Raw genomic sequence first — 15,577 nt, 5'->3', positions numbered from 1 at the left:
GGTTGAGTGATCCTGAGCAACTGACAAAATCTCCCTGAGCCTCAATTTCCTCATCTGTAAAATGGGAATAATATTATTCACTTCATTCGTTGGGTACACAATGCCTGGCACATAATAAACACTCAATAGACACTAGTATCATGGTTATTATTCCTAATATTCACCCCATCCTCGTTCTCTCTTGCTCCTTGACCTTTGTTAGACTTGACCTTCCACCCTGACCCCAGTTTGACCCTATCCCAGCAAATAGGTCCATCAGAAAAGAGAGCCTAAGTTGAGCCTGAGCTGGGCTCTTCATGGAGGTGATGGGGTGTGCAGTTCCCCAACATGGGGGTATAGAAGTTGGGGTCATGTGGAGGACATAAGGCACTAAGTGCAAGGGGAGGTTGACATTGACCTTAGGTGATTCTGTGGACTTACAATGGCCATGTTTCCAATACTTACAGAGCACTTAACTCATACAGAGTCCTGGAATGTCTGAGGAGTTCACTAATTCTTAAGTTTTGAGGGAGTTCAAGAGACCTATGAGAAGCTGGCTAAACCTCTTTTCAGTAAAATGTAGAATTCTACATGCTTTGCATATAACTTCATTAGGTTTATCTGTGGACTTCAGGTTCACCCCTATCCATCTCACAGGTCAGAGACTAAAGTCTAGAGGGGTTAAATTACTTGTCTGAGAACAACAGCTTATAGGTGGTATAGCTGTGACTTGAACTCAGATTTCAATAGTCATCTCTCTTCCTCCACTGGAAGGAAAAGCCTCCATCCTGCTCTTTGGCGAGATTGTGTTCGCCTCCTCTCACAGGTGCTGGGAGGATTTGCAAGCCCACAGTGAGCTCCCTGGGGTCCCAAAGAGGTTGTTCGAGGGTTAATTCAGGTGGGTTCAGGGTTGAATAGAAGAGATTGAAAAAGGCAAAGCTAGAGCCCAAGTTAAGAGACAAGAGCCCCCTGCACATGGTAGTGAAGGGTTAACTCAGCTTGAGTGTGGCTTTGTGTGTATGTGTGCTCGAGAACAAGGTTGCATGTGCAAAGGCTCACGTCTCTCACTTGTGCGTGTTGGTGCTACAGGACCAGGACCGCAGACCAGCCTGGGAGAGAGGTGCCACAGGGTCTTGGTATGAATGGGCCTCTGTCTTCAAAGCTGTGTGAGCCTCTGTGTGCACAGGTCCCATTAACTTGCCCTCAGCCATATGTGGAAAGGGTAAGTGAGGCCCAGAGAAGCCCAAACCACTCAGGATCCTTCTGATTTGAGAATGAAGTAGAAGACACAGAAGAAAGAAATTATACAGACCCAAACTCATATATGAATAGAGTACATATACACATTCCTGGCACCCCATATTAACTTCTCTTCTCAACCCTATTGTCAACCATCTCGGTTTTCGCGGGGAAGAATCTTTGGCTGATGTCCTAAGACAGATTCTAGAGAGCAGACTCCATTTGCTTTAGTAGTTGTCTCAGTTTTATGCTATGTGTGTCTGTCTTCTCTGCGTCTGTGAGTCTGCGTGTCGCTTTTCCTTTCCCAGCCTTACCTGCAGCTCCTGAAGTGCATACTCATACTTCCAACCCAGCCAGCAGGCTTCATTGCACCATTATGCCTGTAATGGACAAACTTGGTCTCAAGTCCTGTCCTGAGTCCCATGTTCCCACTCCCCCTCTGGGTCCTTGTTGCCCTTGGCTGTGGTTTGTTTAACGGAGCGACTCCTGTCTGTGAGCAACCCAGAGCTCAGGACACAGGGAGACACTTGTCCAAACTTGCTATTTTTTCACCAAAGGAGCCAAACCACAGTGATGGGTTCAGTGGCCTGGCTGGGCACCTTCCTCATCCCTCCAGCCACTAGCTAGGCCTCCACTCCCCTGGCTAGCCCTAATTTCCAGTGGCCTCTGGTTCAGGACTTCTAGTTACCCATTGAGAGACCTTCTCAGTTGGAGTCTGGCCCCCAACATGAGGGGTGAAGGAAGATCTGGGTTCTGAGGAAGGAGCCGAGGCTGAGAGAGACACCCTGGGGACCAAAGGATAGTCCCACAGAGATCAGCACCCATACTACATTCATCCCTCTCTCCACAGTGCCTGGCACAGAATAGGTCCTAAAAGACTAAGTGAATAAATGGTTGAATGGATGAATGAGTAGATGGGTAACTCTGTAAATGGGTAGATGAATGAATGAATGTACGAATGAATGAATGAATGAATGAATGAATGAAGACTCTAAGATCCAAGTAGACATTCTGATCAAAAGCTAATCTGTTTCCTTGGTCTAAACATGGAAAGAAGGAAAGAGAGACACAGGTCTAGAAGGTTCAGCAATCTTACCCCTGAATCTAAAGGAAATCTTGTAGCCCAGGTCCTTTACAGTGTGTCTTTGAGACTCTACCGGAGGTCTGGTTGAATGAAACTGGCCTTTTCTCTATCCTCATGTCTATTCCTCAGGCTCCTTCTTACAGAGCCTTCTTTGCCTGCTAGAAAAAGTGCTCTGACGCTGGGCAAAGTAGCACTGAGTCAGGAAAGAGGTGGGTAGAACAAGATGAACCTCGGTTTGATGGGAGTGCCATGGAACCAGGGCCTTGGGACAAAGTAATCAGGGCTGGGGCTAGAGCAGTGCTATTTGGACCAGAAGATGGAAGACATTTCTAGGACCTGACACAGAAACTTGGCACATAGTAGGCATTTAGTATTTATTGAATGTATGTACGAATGAATGAATAAAACATTTCTATGTGCTCTTCTCCCTGGCTTATACATCAAAATCCTTTTCTAAGGAGTAGATTCTCCAGAGCTCTGGACCACTGAGGACCTTCCTCTGGGAGAATGAATTAGGGTCAGCAGGGTCAACAAAGAAGGACAATGTGTGCATCTCCACCCCTGCTAACCAAGGTCCCCCTCCCTCCCTTACCCTCATCCTCCTTCTCCGGCCCCACCAACAGTCACCATGGTGTTAATCCAGAAGCTGGGGGCACCAGGAAGGAGTAACAAAAAGCCATCGTGTGTGTGTGTGTGTGTGTGTGTGTAACTGTGACAGTCTCAAATGTGTGTGTGCGCGCGTGTGTGTGTGTGTGTGTGTAACTGTGACGGTCTAAAGCTCTGGCAAAAGGCCTCCTCACCCCATTGGCCAGGGCATAGGATGATATACAGGGCTGGAGAGTTTGGTTGGTGGCAGGTGATCCTCTGGTGGAGAGGGGAGGTGGCTTGGCTAATGAAATAGGCAGCAGCTCCATACCACCAAGGTCGGAGCTATGGTGCTCAGAGACCCCATTTAGGGGTCCCATCCCCCAAGCCAGGTGCTGAGATTTTCCGGGAAGGAAATGATCAGAGCTCCTGAGGACCTTGCTGCTGGGAAGTACTCCTGAAGTTTGATCACTATTCCCCACTGCAATCTGCCCCAGGAGGGTTCCAGTGGGAGATTTTTCTTAAAGCTTATGCATGGGCAAAACTAAATTAGACCTGGAAAGCCTGGGATTTGAGGCCTGAAGAGGCTTGCTTCTGGTCTGAGCCGAGTCCATTTTCTGAGCAGACACACAGAACTGTTGGCTCAGGGCAGGCAAGGAAAGGCCTTGTGAGCCAAGGGAAAACAATTAGGAGTAATTATCATCAAGAAAGGCCACCAGTGAGGGGTGAGGGTGGGAAAGGCCATCTGTTTAAGAGGAAGCTGAAAGTGGCAGGCTGGTTTTGGGGAAGAAATCGGAGAGAGAGTGTGGGAGGAAGGGTTGAGAGAGTGTGTTGTCTTTCTTTTCCAGTAAGAGTGGAGGACCCCTCCCCCCTCGCCTCTAGCTTGAACTAAGTTCACCTCACCCGGGGCACTGTGTATGGAGATGGGAGGGGGTAGCAGGAGGGTACAAGGCTGTGCATTCCTGAGATTCTCAAACCAATCAGAATGCGGATGGCAAAGGGAAATCCATACTGAGGGGATAGAGCATGAGACACAAACGTGAAAGACGAACCAGAACACTATGGAGCACCGAAAATGTCTCCACATGTCCCTACACACTCGCCCTTGATTCCTGAGACCTTGTGGGGATGAGCTGCATCTGCCTGGTGTCTCCCTACTCCCCACCCTTCGATCCTTAGTCCCACCCCTTTCTGGGTTAGAACCAGGGGCCTCAAAGGAAGCCTTGCTAATGTGGGCAGCCTAGAGCTGGGAAGGAGGGTGGGAGGCAACAAGGACAGTAGGGGAAAGGGTTGTCATGAGAAAGTGAAGAGAATTTCTTGGTACCCCTTTCTGGAGAAACCAAGAAAAAATGAACCCAAAGGCAGAGGGACCCTGCCATTCTCCTTGATCTTCCAAACTAAGGTGAAGAAATAACCCTGCTCTGAAGAGAAAAGAGGGAGGACTGGACGTAGCGACTCAGTAAAAGTTCTCTTCTCTGGTTTCACTGGTAGAGCCCAATGATATCTAGGTCAGGCACTTGCCCTGTCGACACAGAATATGCTGGCTGTGTGAAGCAGCAAATCACAGGGCTTTTGGGGGCTCTGAAGACATGTTCTTGGCTTGAAGTCCCTATTTCTGTCACTGACAATCTGTGAGACTTTGGGCAAGTTATTCAATCTCTATGCTCATTTTTCTCATCTGAGAAATGGGGATGATAATAGCACCTACATAATACACTTGTGAGGATTAAATGAGGTAATGTATATAAAGTGTTTGGCACACAAGGCTGGGGCCAGGGCCTTAATAATTGCTGACTTTTATTCTTATTATTGGAAGAAGATAGCTCTGTTAAGTAGATGATGAATTTGGAGCCAGAGACCCTGGGGGAGGTTGCACTGTAAATCAGACATGAGGAAGTGAGGACTAGAACAGGGTGGAAGCTATCAAAATGAAAGGGAAGCACAGCTCAGAGATGCTGAATAACATTCACTTTTTCAACAATTCTCTCCTTCGACTGCTCTAGGCACTTGGGATGCAGCATGAACATAGAATAGACATTTAATGAGAGAGAGAAAACAAGTGAGTGAATAATAGATATTAAATGCTACAGACCGATCTCATCTGATCTTGGAAGCTAAACAGGGTCAGGCCTGGTTAGTACTTGGATGGGAGACCACCTACTGCAGACGTAAAAAAACAAATAAAAATAAAATAAAAAATAAAAAAATAAATGCTACAGAAAAAAATGAAGTTAAGAGAGCTACGGAGTATAAGAAATAGGGTGTGGGGATGACATTCCATCAGAGCCCAGAGGAAGGGAGGAAGTAAGTCAGGAGGATAACTAGGGAAAAGGCTTCCAGACATATGAAGCAGCGAGTAGAATGGCCATGAGGTGGAAGCAAGGTTGGTTTGTTAGACAAACACGTAAGTAGGACTGTGTGGCCCAGACCAGTGAGCCATGGCAGAGTAGTAGGGGATAATTGGAGATAGAGGGCCACCAACTGAGCAGGGCCTCATAGGCCACTGTAGGCATAGATAATTAGCCAATGATGGGCTAATGGGAAATGGGGCACAGGTACACAGAAAACAAAACATTATTCCTGTAGTTCAGGAAGTGTCTAGAACACAAGTTCTTTAAGGAACACGAACCCCACTCCCTTGCCTTTGTAACTTTCTACAGCACCCAAGACCAAATCAGGCACCTGGGGAGTTGTTGGGGAACAGAGGCTGACTCTGACTCTCACAACCGGGCCCAGGACCGCACTGCGAAGGCACTTTGTCCAGGTTCAGTGATGGACATGCAGACCCAGGCAATTGTCATCTATCTTTAACCCCATTCAGGAATCAGGAAATAAGGGTGGTTTGAAGGTTTCCCTCCTCACTCCAACCATTTTCAAATGGCTGAAAAATCTTAACCATGCCTAAAAAAATGTTAGAACTCAAGAATGCCCTGAATACTACAAGGGACTCTTCTAAAAACACAGATGAAACCATTTCACCAACATAGTGGAAGATTTTTTTCAGAAGTCAGTGCTTTCTTATGTTTTATTCTTTGGAGTGTGAGCTTTACAGGTAGAGCAGAGGAAGCACCTTTTTGATGTTACATTGTGAGAAGGGGTGTAGGAGAGGGGTAAGGAGACAAGGGATGCTGTGAGCATGGTGGGTTGGAGCCCCAAATGGTGTGTTTGGCTCAGGAGGGCTCTCTGGCCAGCTCCACAGACAGACCTGGTTTTAAAAAGTGCCAGGGAGCCACAGATTTGCATGTTATTTGCGTTCAGGATTCAATTCCAGGTATGTGGAATGAAATGAATGAATGAACAGTATTCAGACTCCTGGTTAAGGGGTGGACTCAGGAATTCGGACCACATTGAGGATCCAATCACTGGTTCAGCTTGGATCAGGAGACACAGACAGACAGAGACAGAACAAACAGTCAGAGAAACAGAGAGACAGTCTTAGAGAGACAAACACCATCAAGTCTTTTTTTTTTACTAGGCAGTTTCCAGTCAAAGCAAGAGAGCAAAATCCAGAATTTATTTTAAATAAATCACCTTTTAAAAACTAAGGAGTCACACGTATATTGGCAGATAAAGGTAACATCATCCCTGACTTCTCTCCACCTCTGCCCCTCTACCACCCATATCCAGCTTCACATTGGACCCTGTGCCTAGGAGGAGCCTGCCTTCTCGATAAGGTACATTGCTTGGTGTCTGTCAGCTTCCTAAATAAGTTAGACTAGGAGGTCCTTGGGGACAGGTGGCTTTTATTTCCTTGGTCAAACCATCTCTTCATTCCATCCGCCAGGCACCCAAGCCAGGCACTTAAACATATGCTTATTAAAAACCTAGCCTAAGGGGCTCCCCAGAAGTATAAAGCAAATGCCCTCCAGGAACTTAGCTCCGGCTAATAGACAAGGCACAGGCAGCATGTAAAACAGTCCATTTAAAGGAAAAGGCAGACAGGGACCCATAGTCTCAATCTATGTGATATACTCTTATCACTGAAAATAAAAAGATGGAGAAAACTATAAATAATAGCAATACACATGGTTAGGGGAGAAAGAAAACTTTGATTAGCCCACTGGGATAGAGGTTGAGACCCCTGAAGGGCATACCGAACTGCTGAGGAAGGTGTTTTGTATAGGACAGAGTGGGCATTAGGTTTGGGACCAGAGATGAACTGTTGGGGATCACAGATGAGGTGTAGCCTCACTGCAGGCTGCCATGAGCAGTCCTTCTTCCCCCAAGTGCTGCAATAGTCTTTCTGAAATGTTTAATCGAGATGCCCCTAACTCCTCTCTGGCAGGCCAGAGAGACAGCTTACACTCCTGGATTGAGAAAAAAAGCACCAAAATCATTCACCTGCCCTCAGTGGTGACATGTCTCAGTCTATTCCTGATGTAAAAGACAGGTTACAATACAAATACCATGTGGAGTTATTTTCTGATTATAAGGGCTGCAGATGTCAAGATAAGAGATATTATAATATTGTGAAAATGGAAGGCTTAAAGGAGATGGGACTTGGATGTGTGTGCTCTGTAGGTATTTGTGAAAAGAATAAAAGAGTAATTAAATGAAGGACACCTAGCAGATTGGACTCTGGGCTCCTTATGTACCTCTCTGCCACACACTTTGCCTTCCTAGCACTTATGTTCTGCAGAGGGTGGAAGGATACTTTCCAGAAGTCAAGCAGTTGATGGTGGCTACTCAGCTGAGAATGGAGAAAAGTCAGCAGCTATAATCTGTCCTATTAGGATAAGACTGACCTGGGCCTTAACTCTTAAGACCAAGCCAGTAATAACATTGGCCTTAAACTTTTAATTTTGAATCTCTACCTTGACCAATATCTATTTCAAGCATAGTGACCCTAACATTTCAGAATCTGACTTTGACAAGACCCTGGAAATCTGGTCCAACCCCTCACAACTAGAATTATCTCTACTCTAACCATGACTGGCCAGAGAGGCAGATCATACTAACACTTCCTCAAGGTTTATCTTCTAGCTCAGTTTCTTATTTTCTCTTTTCTCTCCCACAGGGGATGCATATGTGTTATCCCTTATCTTGGTGGGTGACCATCATGACATGCCCTTATGTCCTTCCCCTCCTCCAAAGCTGGGAATGGTAGTCACGGTTCTTAATACACAGATGTTGGGATTCATCTCAGCTAAAATAGGCCCTGGACTGTAAGGAAGAAACTGAGCTGAGCCTTGTCTATTGCAAAATTTTAGGAGGAATTTGAAGCTCTGGAGAAATTGTTTCTGGAGATACGGCAACTTTCCCAGGAGCTCAGCATGTAGCCCGTTTGAGTCAACAATGGGGCCTGATAGCCTTTTACTTCCCTCTCTCTCATGGGTATATAAAGTCAAAGGGGAAAACCATCACATTCCACTTCATCTTGGCCTATACAGGTGGAGCAAGGGAGAAGACAAAGCCCAAGTGTCATCTTTCTTAATCTGGCAAGACATATTTGAGAGCAGGAGGGATGGCAAAGGAGGACCAGACTGAAACAAAAAAAAACACTGGAGCTCTTAAATGAACTCTCTCTTTCTACCCATTAGAGCCTTTTCATGGGCATGTAAAACCAGGTGGTGATGGACAGGCTATGGGATGGGGTTGCTGGAAATGCTCTTCCAGGTTACCTCTGTTTCTACCCCAAGGCCACTAAAACATGGGGACTAATATTGCTAGTGTCAGTGGGTAGATGCTAGCATGATTACAGGGGCTAAAGAAGTTGATATCACAGAGAAGTATGAAGCACTTCACATATAGAGCAGTCAATTTACAAAGTCTCCAGGCTAGATAAGGAAAAATTCATTCAATACTAAAGAGGACCCTGGGAACGACAAGTGGGTTCCAGATAACAAATGGGATGGAACTGGCCTCTGTGCCTTGGACCATGTATTTTCAGAAGGTCAGGAATGGTCTATCTAACTTTCTCTGTACAGGGCCCAGGACTGATTGTTGGGACTATGATTTCTGTTGAAGCCTCTATAACTGACATCTAGAGCTTACTGACACTCAGATGTTCCTTTTTGAGGGGAGGTAGGTGACTATGAGCACTGAATACAGGGTAGAGAGGAACATAGGAGAAAAGGAAAGCAATTGGCTTACTTAGTTTAAAGCAGGTTAAACAAGATATTGGTAACATGCCTTTGGCCATGGAATACAGGAATGTCCTTTTTTTTTTTTTCCTGGTCATCAAAGCCCACCCTCAAATGAAGGCAAAAGTTAAGTTTCCAGATGCTGGCCCTGCTCTCATTGGCTAGCCCTCTGGAAAGACTGGCTCACTCTAACAGTCTGTATTTGGTTCCCACTGAGCCACATAGGCCACAAACTAGTTCTCAGCTTGGCCCACTCCTACCATGAAGGTGGTTTCAGGATCACTGACTCCTACCTTGTATAAAACTGTATTGGTCAGAAAGGGGGACCAAGTTCAGACAGGTTCAACAGTCCTTATGTATTTTTCAAGGTGCTTTTGTTGCATGTTTCATTTTCTGCTACACATGGCAATAAATATTTGTTGCTTTGGTCTACAAAAAGTCTGTGAAGGAAGTAAGACAGATGTTATCTAAACAAACAATCAATACAGAGAAGTATCTTGCTCTGAGTCCCCCAAACAACAGCAAGAGAGACTGAAAGACTCAGGCCTTTTGATTCATATAGTCCAAGTCTATATCATACTGCCACTTTTCAAATTGTCACTTAAATACATTAAATACCGAGTCAATGTTCAGGAGTCCTACAATAAGTCTGCATGTCATTGCTTTCTAAAAGAGAAATGTGAAAGGTCCCAGCAACTCATATATAGGAAGCTATTTATTTCCTATAGAAAACACCAACCAAAAAAAAAAAAAAAACAAAGAAAGAAAGAAAGAAAAAGAAAGAAAGAAAGAAAACAAACAAACAAAAGGTGGTCTTCTCCTAAAAGGCAGGCAGTTATGAAAAGGGTAGGACATCTAATTGCTGGAGTGGAAACAGTAACATTCAGTTAACAATGGAATATTTAAAAAAAATAGTCTTTTTTTTTTTTTTTTCCCCAAATTGTAACCTGTGGTAAAACATAGAAAAATGTACTAAACAAGCTTGGTATAAAACAGAGTTAAATTTTCAAATAAGCCCAAGGAGAAAGCACAATGCTGGAAAGGATGGGGTACAAGGGAAGAGGAGAAAATATTTCATACAAAACTACCTATTACAATACACAAAAAGTATAAAATGTTCCTATTTTGGAACTTAAGTACAAAAATGACACTGGCATTGGATCATTTCACTATCTAGCCTGAGAAACGTTCAGAGGGTGGGGGAGATGCTAGAAAGAACAAAAGAAATAGCAGTTTTTTTAAATTTCGAGTTGATCAGTCCAAATTCCACCCGTTTTCCAGTTGAAAAATCTCACCTCTCTCTTAAACCTCTACCCCCAAGCTAAAGTTCACCCAGGCCTCAAAATATTCTGTTAGGAAGTCCACAAACACCCTACACATAGGGGCTGGGATGTGTGCGTGCTGGAGCTAAATTTGGAAAATGGAAATAAATCTACAGGCCAAAATGGTAAACACATTCAGCCTTAAAAAAAAAAAAAAAGCATATCCCTGTGAAATATATATATATATATGTGTGTGTATATATATATATATTAAATTCTCTGTGGTTAGAAACACATTTAAACTAACTAGCCACAGACCACACTAGACTTGCATTCATCCAATGCTGGAATTTTATGCTAAAGACTGAGGTCCTTCTTCTTCTTGGTCAGAAGTAGGCGGTAATAAAAGTGGTGCCTTGTTGCTCCACTAAACCGCTCCCTGGGTGGGTCTTCCCCATATCATGTGTTGTGAGCACATGCAAACCCCTGCTTTTAAGAAAAGGACTGCCTGGGACTTTGGGGTCTACCCAGGACTCATGTGTTGTGCCTCAGGATGGAAAGAAGCTACAGATGATAAAACAGCCTTGTACAGAAGCAGAAGAATTTCACAAAGGTGCATATAAATAGGAAAAGTCCCAGAGGGACTTATGTATGTGCCCCAAAGTCCAGTTTACAGTCACTTTCCTGACGACACATCTTGAAAATCATGTGTGTATGTATGTGTGCGTGTATATGCTGGTGGTTTTTATCCCTACCTTTTTCACCCATGCCCTTTCCTACCTCTTAATAAGGCCTAACAACAAGAGTTTATATGAAACCAAGAGTCTTTCCAAGCTTCTCTCAGTCCCCTAATTAGGGACTGAGGGAAGCTGGAGCCCTTTAAAAACAAGATGGCAGAACTGAAGAAGTGAAAAGCAGTCTCTCTCTTCAGCTTAGGGATGTCCCTCACCCCTTTCACAGCACCAAAGTTTCTTTGCAAAAATAGTATCTGAGATACAAAAGGAAAGGCAGATGTGCTTGTGAATGCATCTCGCCAGGGCCTGGTCCAGGGTCAAGGGCTTTACAAGAACAGAGGATTGGGAGCAGCTGTTTCCAAGGTCTCTGGCTGTAGACAACAAAGAGCTGGTCCCCCACAATGTCAATGTCTGCTAATTGAGACAGTCTTCACAAGAGCTTTCGGTGGAGGATCTCCCAGACCATTCGCTTCCGGAAGTATGGCATGTGTTGCTGTAGGAATACAAAGACACCTTAATTTTCATATCTTTTATCCACACTCAATACTCCTTTCCCCATAATCTTTTCCTCCTTGAGGTTTTCAACTAAAATAGTCTCAGTTCCATTTCTGGCCTTTCGAATTGCTCATTCTTAATTACATGTGACTTTTTTTCTTTCCATTGCTTTTCTCTATTGCTATCTCTCTTGCTCTTTTTCAATGTTGTAGCTTTAGAAGTTTTATTGGGCACTGCCAGGTGTCCTCAAGGGATACCCAAATGTCTCCAAGAATTTTGAGAATGATGTCTATCAAGTCCTCTACATTGAAATCTTAAGAGGATAGGTGATCTGAAGCCTGTAAATCAAAGTCACTTTTTAGGTGAAGTGTTAATGGGAACTGCAGGAGTCAGTTCCACCCAAGGGCTATGGTGGAAAAATCCAGTAAGGCTGCTAATTCAAAGAGAAGTAAAGAGTTAAGTGGAGGACATAGAATAAACTATAATCTCTAGTCTCAATTCACTTTGGTCTCTGAAGGACCACATGGACAGAAATAACCAATCATAAACTAAGAGAAGATTGATCAGCTACATCAAGTGAGGAACAGAGGCAGCGTAACAAATTATTCTAGGAGATTTAGGTGTAGCATGTTCCAAATTCTGACTGCTAACAAATGAAAGGAAACTGAAGAAAATGTGCTCTTGTCTCAATTGTTTCTCATAGGATTTTAGGTAGTTGGGGGTGATGGGCAGAAAAGAACTCTCTGCTATCGACCAGGATTCCTTGACTTTAACATGTGAGGACCTAGGATGTGGCCTACTATTGTCCTTTTTCTTGTGATATGGCACAGGCAGTCATCTCCAGTGTTGCAAGCTATAGGCTGAAGCAGAGTCCTCTCAGAAAAACACCTATGGGACAGCCTAGAGAAAGGGTAGTCATAGAGCTCCCTGCTAAGGCTCAGCTCACCTGGGTGAAGTTGATTGGTCTGTCTTTGGTAATACAGTCGGCATATTTGCAGGCAAACATCCCACAATCACTTCCATTCATCTGTTGTGGAATTTCCTGAAAGACCAAAAACAACAAGTGACATCTTTCCAAGATTCTTTCCTTCTGATTAGACTATAAAAATAAGAACCAAAGGACATAAATTTTACAGGGTTCCCTAAATTTTGAAAAGATGATCCTTGTTCCCCACTTAAAACAACACAGGCTCAGAGAAAAAAAATATAGCTTCTCGGTCATGCCTGTGTACTTCATTACTAATCACATAGGAACTACTTGAGACTTCCATGGCAACTAAGGGCGTAAAAACTGGTCCCTCCCACAAGGGCCAAACAATTAGCAAACATGTCTCACAGCAGTGAAAATCTTAGCAAAACAGCTGGGCATTTAAAAAACCTAGTTCTACATAAGAAACGCATTACCAGTTTTCCTACAAGTAGCTTACTCTATCTTCCCCAAGGAACCAAACAACCAAGCCTAAGTCAGGATAGACACTAAGAGAGAAGGTCCTTGGGGCTCAAGCAGTAAAATCCTTTCCTTCCCAAATACTCTTATGCTGGGATTTCTCTCTCATCAAGATAAAATGTACCTGGCTTTTCTTGCTGAAGAGCTGCCAGCCATTGGTGTCAAACTCTTTCCTTTTCTTATCAATGCTTTCTTGCTTTAAGTATTGCCTAAAGGTATTGGGAGAGAATGAGATGAGCTGTGGGGAACACTGATGACAGCTGCCACCCAAAGAACAGGGCTGACAATCCTTAGGAAGACTTTTCACATGCACTTCTGAGGAAAACTGTATGTAATGCTGGGCTAGGTATCTTTGGACTACTAAGCTTCCTTCAAGAACTCCCACAATTCATGCCCACCTTGTCAACAACCCAAAAAAAAAACATGACCTCTGCCTCTGATACCCAGGCTCCTCTACCTATTGTCACTCCTGAGGAATGAGTTTTGATTCTTTTCATTGGTTTATATAGTCCTTTAGAACTCAGTCTAATGGAAGAATGATGTTTCTCTAGCAATATCGAAATATTTATTTATAATTTTTAGTCTTGAGTCTCCTGTGCAAAAATTCAATCCAAATTAACAATTTGCTAAGCGCAGGCATACCTCATATAAAGCACTCTTCTTAAGAGCAAACTGCTCACCATTCTGGAACCTACACCCTCCTGGCCACCAGAGTGATATAGTGAGGAATAAGCATTTCAAGGAGTGGGAAATATAACAAGATTTGCATTCTGGTTCCTAGCTCAGCCACTAACTAATAGAACCTGGGCAAATTAAAGTCGTTCTGTGGGTCTTGGTATCTTCATCTGAAAAATTAGGAGGTTGGATTAGATGATTTCTAAGTAGTTTCTATACCTACATGTATATATCCACTCTATATTTTAGTGATCTAGGACAGTAACTGTCCCCATTAGGGCATATATTTGTTATTACTTTATTATTTTAAACTTTAATTACTTAGACTTAAAGTATCCATTCTTAACATGATTTCCTTTATTAATCACTCCACTGAAAGTATCAAAGAACTGAGTTCAATAGCTGGAAGACACAACATATACCCAACACTAAATTCTTCTGTCTTCAACTCCCTACTCACATGAGGATCCTGCAGGCTTCATTGTTTATCCCACCCATAGAGTCGTAATAGGTAATATTCTTCTTTCTAAAGTCCACAACCTAGGAATCAAAAAAAGAAAAAAAATATGTGTTTATAAAGTGAAGAAGACTGGTTTCTCAGCTTTTCCCTTCCCTAGAACTTGGAACTTTTTGCCAGATTTTCTGTGAAATATGACAAGTTTGACTGATTTTTCCATCATACCATGCTTTACCTGCAGAGGACAGAACAGGGGGGTTATTTACATAGAACTAGAGTGGGGGCTGATCAACTGGTGGCCCCATTAATTGCCTTAAAACCTTTTTCTGTATTCAGGTTCCCCATCTACAGTGTTGGCAACAGTGAAGATACAATGTGCTCTTCAGAAAATATAAGCTGACTGAGATCATTTCCACAGTTTCAGAAAGATGGCAACAGATTCTGGGTTTTGTTTCCATACCCAAGAATTTCCTTTTGGCTTTATGTTTTTCAAATGTAATTCAAAATAGTTTGTGAAATAACTTTTATACTTTTATTAATACATTAAGCTAATATGTCCATGTTCTCACAGTCAAAAAATATTAAATTACCAAGTACACAAGGCAAGTCATGATTAAGCAGAAAATAACAGTCACAGAATCTGAACTGGCAGCATCATTAATAAGTCACTTTATCTTTCTATTCCTTTCCTTGAGACTGCTTAGACTTATAATGCCTTTTTAAATATTTCCAGAAAAGGAAATTCTACAGCTTTCTTCAAAGTCTAAGTATCTCCCACTTTTGATAGGAAATTCAATGATCTATCCAATTTTTAGCCAACTAAATAATATTCTTCTCTCAATCCTCCAGTGAAGATATAGAATTAATACTCACTACTTTCTGTGTATTCTATAATTATATAGATTCCTTTTAAATTTTATCAAAAACAAAAGGGCACTCACAGCAAGACACCAGTGCACTCCCAGGTGAATGGGCACCAAAAGAATGTCAACAGAAAATATATCCACTTTCTTTGTCCAACGTTTCACTGCCTGGTAACCAGCCGTTTTTAACTTAGTGAAAAAAAAGGTATTAAATGCATGTACACTTGGCAATCCTTTTTCTTTACTTCGCTCCATTAGCATATTCATGTAGAAATTGATGATCTGTGGGAAGAAATTATATGAATTAAAATACTCAAGCCTTTCAAAATAGTTGTGTTATATGAAGGAAAAGCAAGTGCTGTACTGTTGCATGTGTTATTGTTTCCTAATCAGTACAGTTAAGACTTTAACACCCAACATCCTCATGTCCCTATATCAGATTCTGACTAGACGGGAAGGGGGTTGAGACTGTTATAAACAGTGAAAACAGAAAAAGATAATGATGGGGTTAGAGATACGTATGGGCAGACGCTGGCCAGAAGATTGAGGATTAGGTCAAAAGACTGCAGAACAAGGAGGAAGGGGTGATCGAAGGTGTGACTTAGAGGAAAGGAAAGGAAGATCTACAGTAGTTTAATAAGGCACATTATTAGTTACTGTAACCTATTGGGACT

At 42.9% G+C, this 15,577-nt stretch overlaps 1 protein-coding gene across 6 annotated transcripts in view; it reads right to left on the bottom strand.

Annotated features, from left to right (window-relative positions):
* Positions 1-6,380: 6,380 nt before the first annotated feature.
* SENP1 (SUMO specific peptidase 1) overlaps positions 6,381-15,577 on the bottom strand; it is a 51,312-nt gene continuing 42,115 nt past the window's right edge. For all 6 annotated transcript variants that reach the window (XM_025050308.1, XM_006916842.3, XM_015593168.2 and 3 more), the window contains 5 exons: positions 14,982-15,185; positions 14,044-14,123; positions 13,033-13,117; positions 12,408-12,503; positions 6,381-11,459 (listed from right to left, as the gene is read on the bottom strand). In XM_025050308.1, the coding sequence (XP_024906076.1) occupies positions 11,397-11,459; positions 12,408-12,503; positions 13,033-13,117; positions 14,044-14,123; positions 14,982-15,185 (528 nt within the window). In that variant the 3' untranslated portion in view covers positions 6,381-11,396. The remainder of the gene's footprint in view (positions 11,460-12,407; positions 12,504-13,032; positions 13,118-14,043; positions 14,124-14,981; positions 15,186-15,577) is intronic.

Source organism: Pteropus alecto, unplaced genomic scaffold (assembly GCF_000325575.1).
Source record: "Pteropus alecto unplaced genomic scaffold, ASM32557v1 scaffold196, whole genome shotgun sequence".
Taxonomy (NCBI): Eukaryota; Metazoa; Chordata; class Mammalia; order Chiroptera; family Pteropodidae; genus Pteropus; species Pteropus alecto.
The sequence above is the reverse complement of the archived record's forward strand: the minus strand, read 5'-3'. Positions and strand labels throughout refer to the sequence as shown.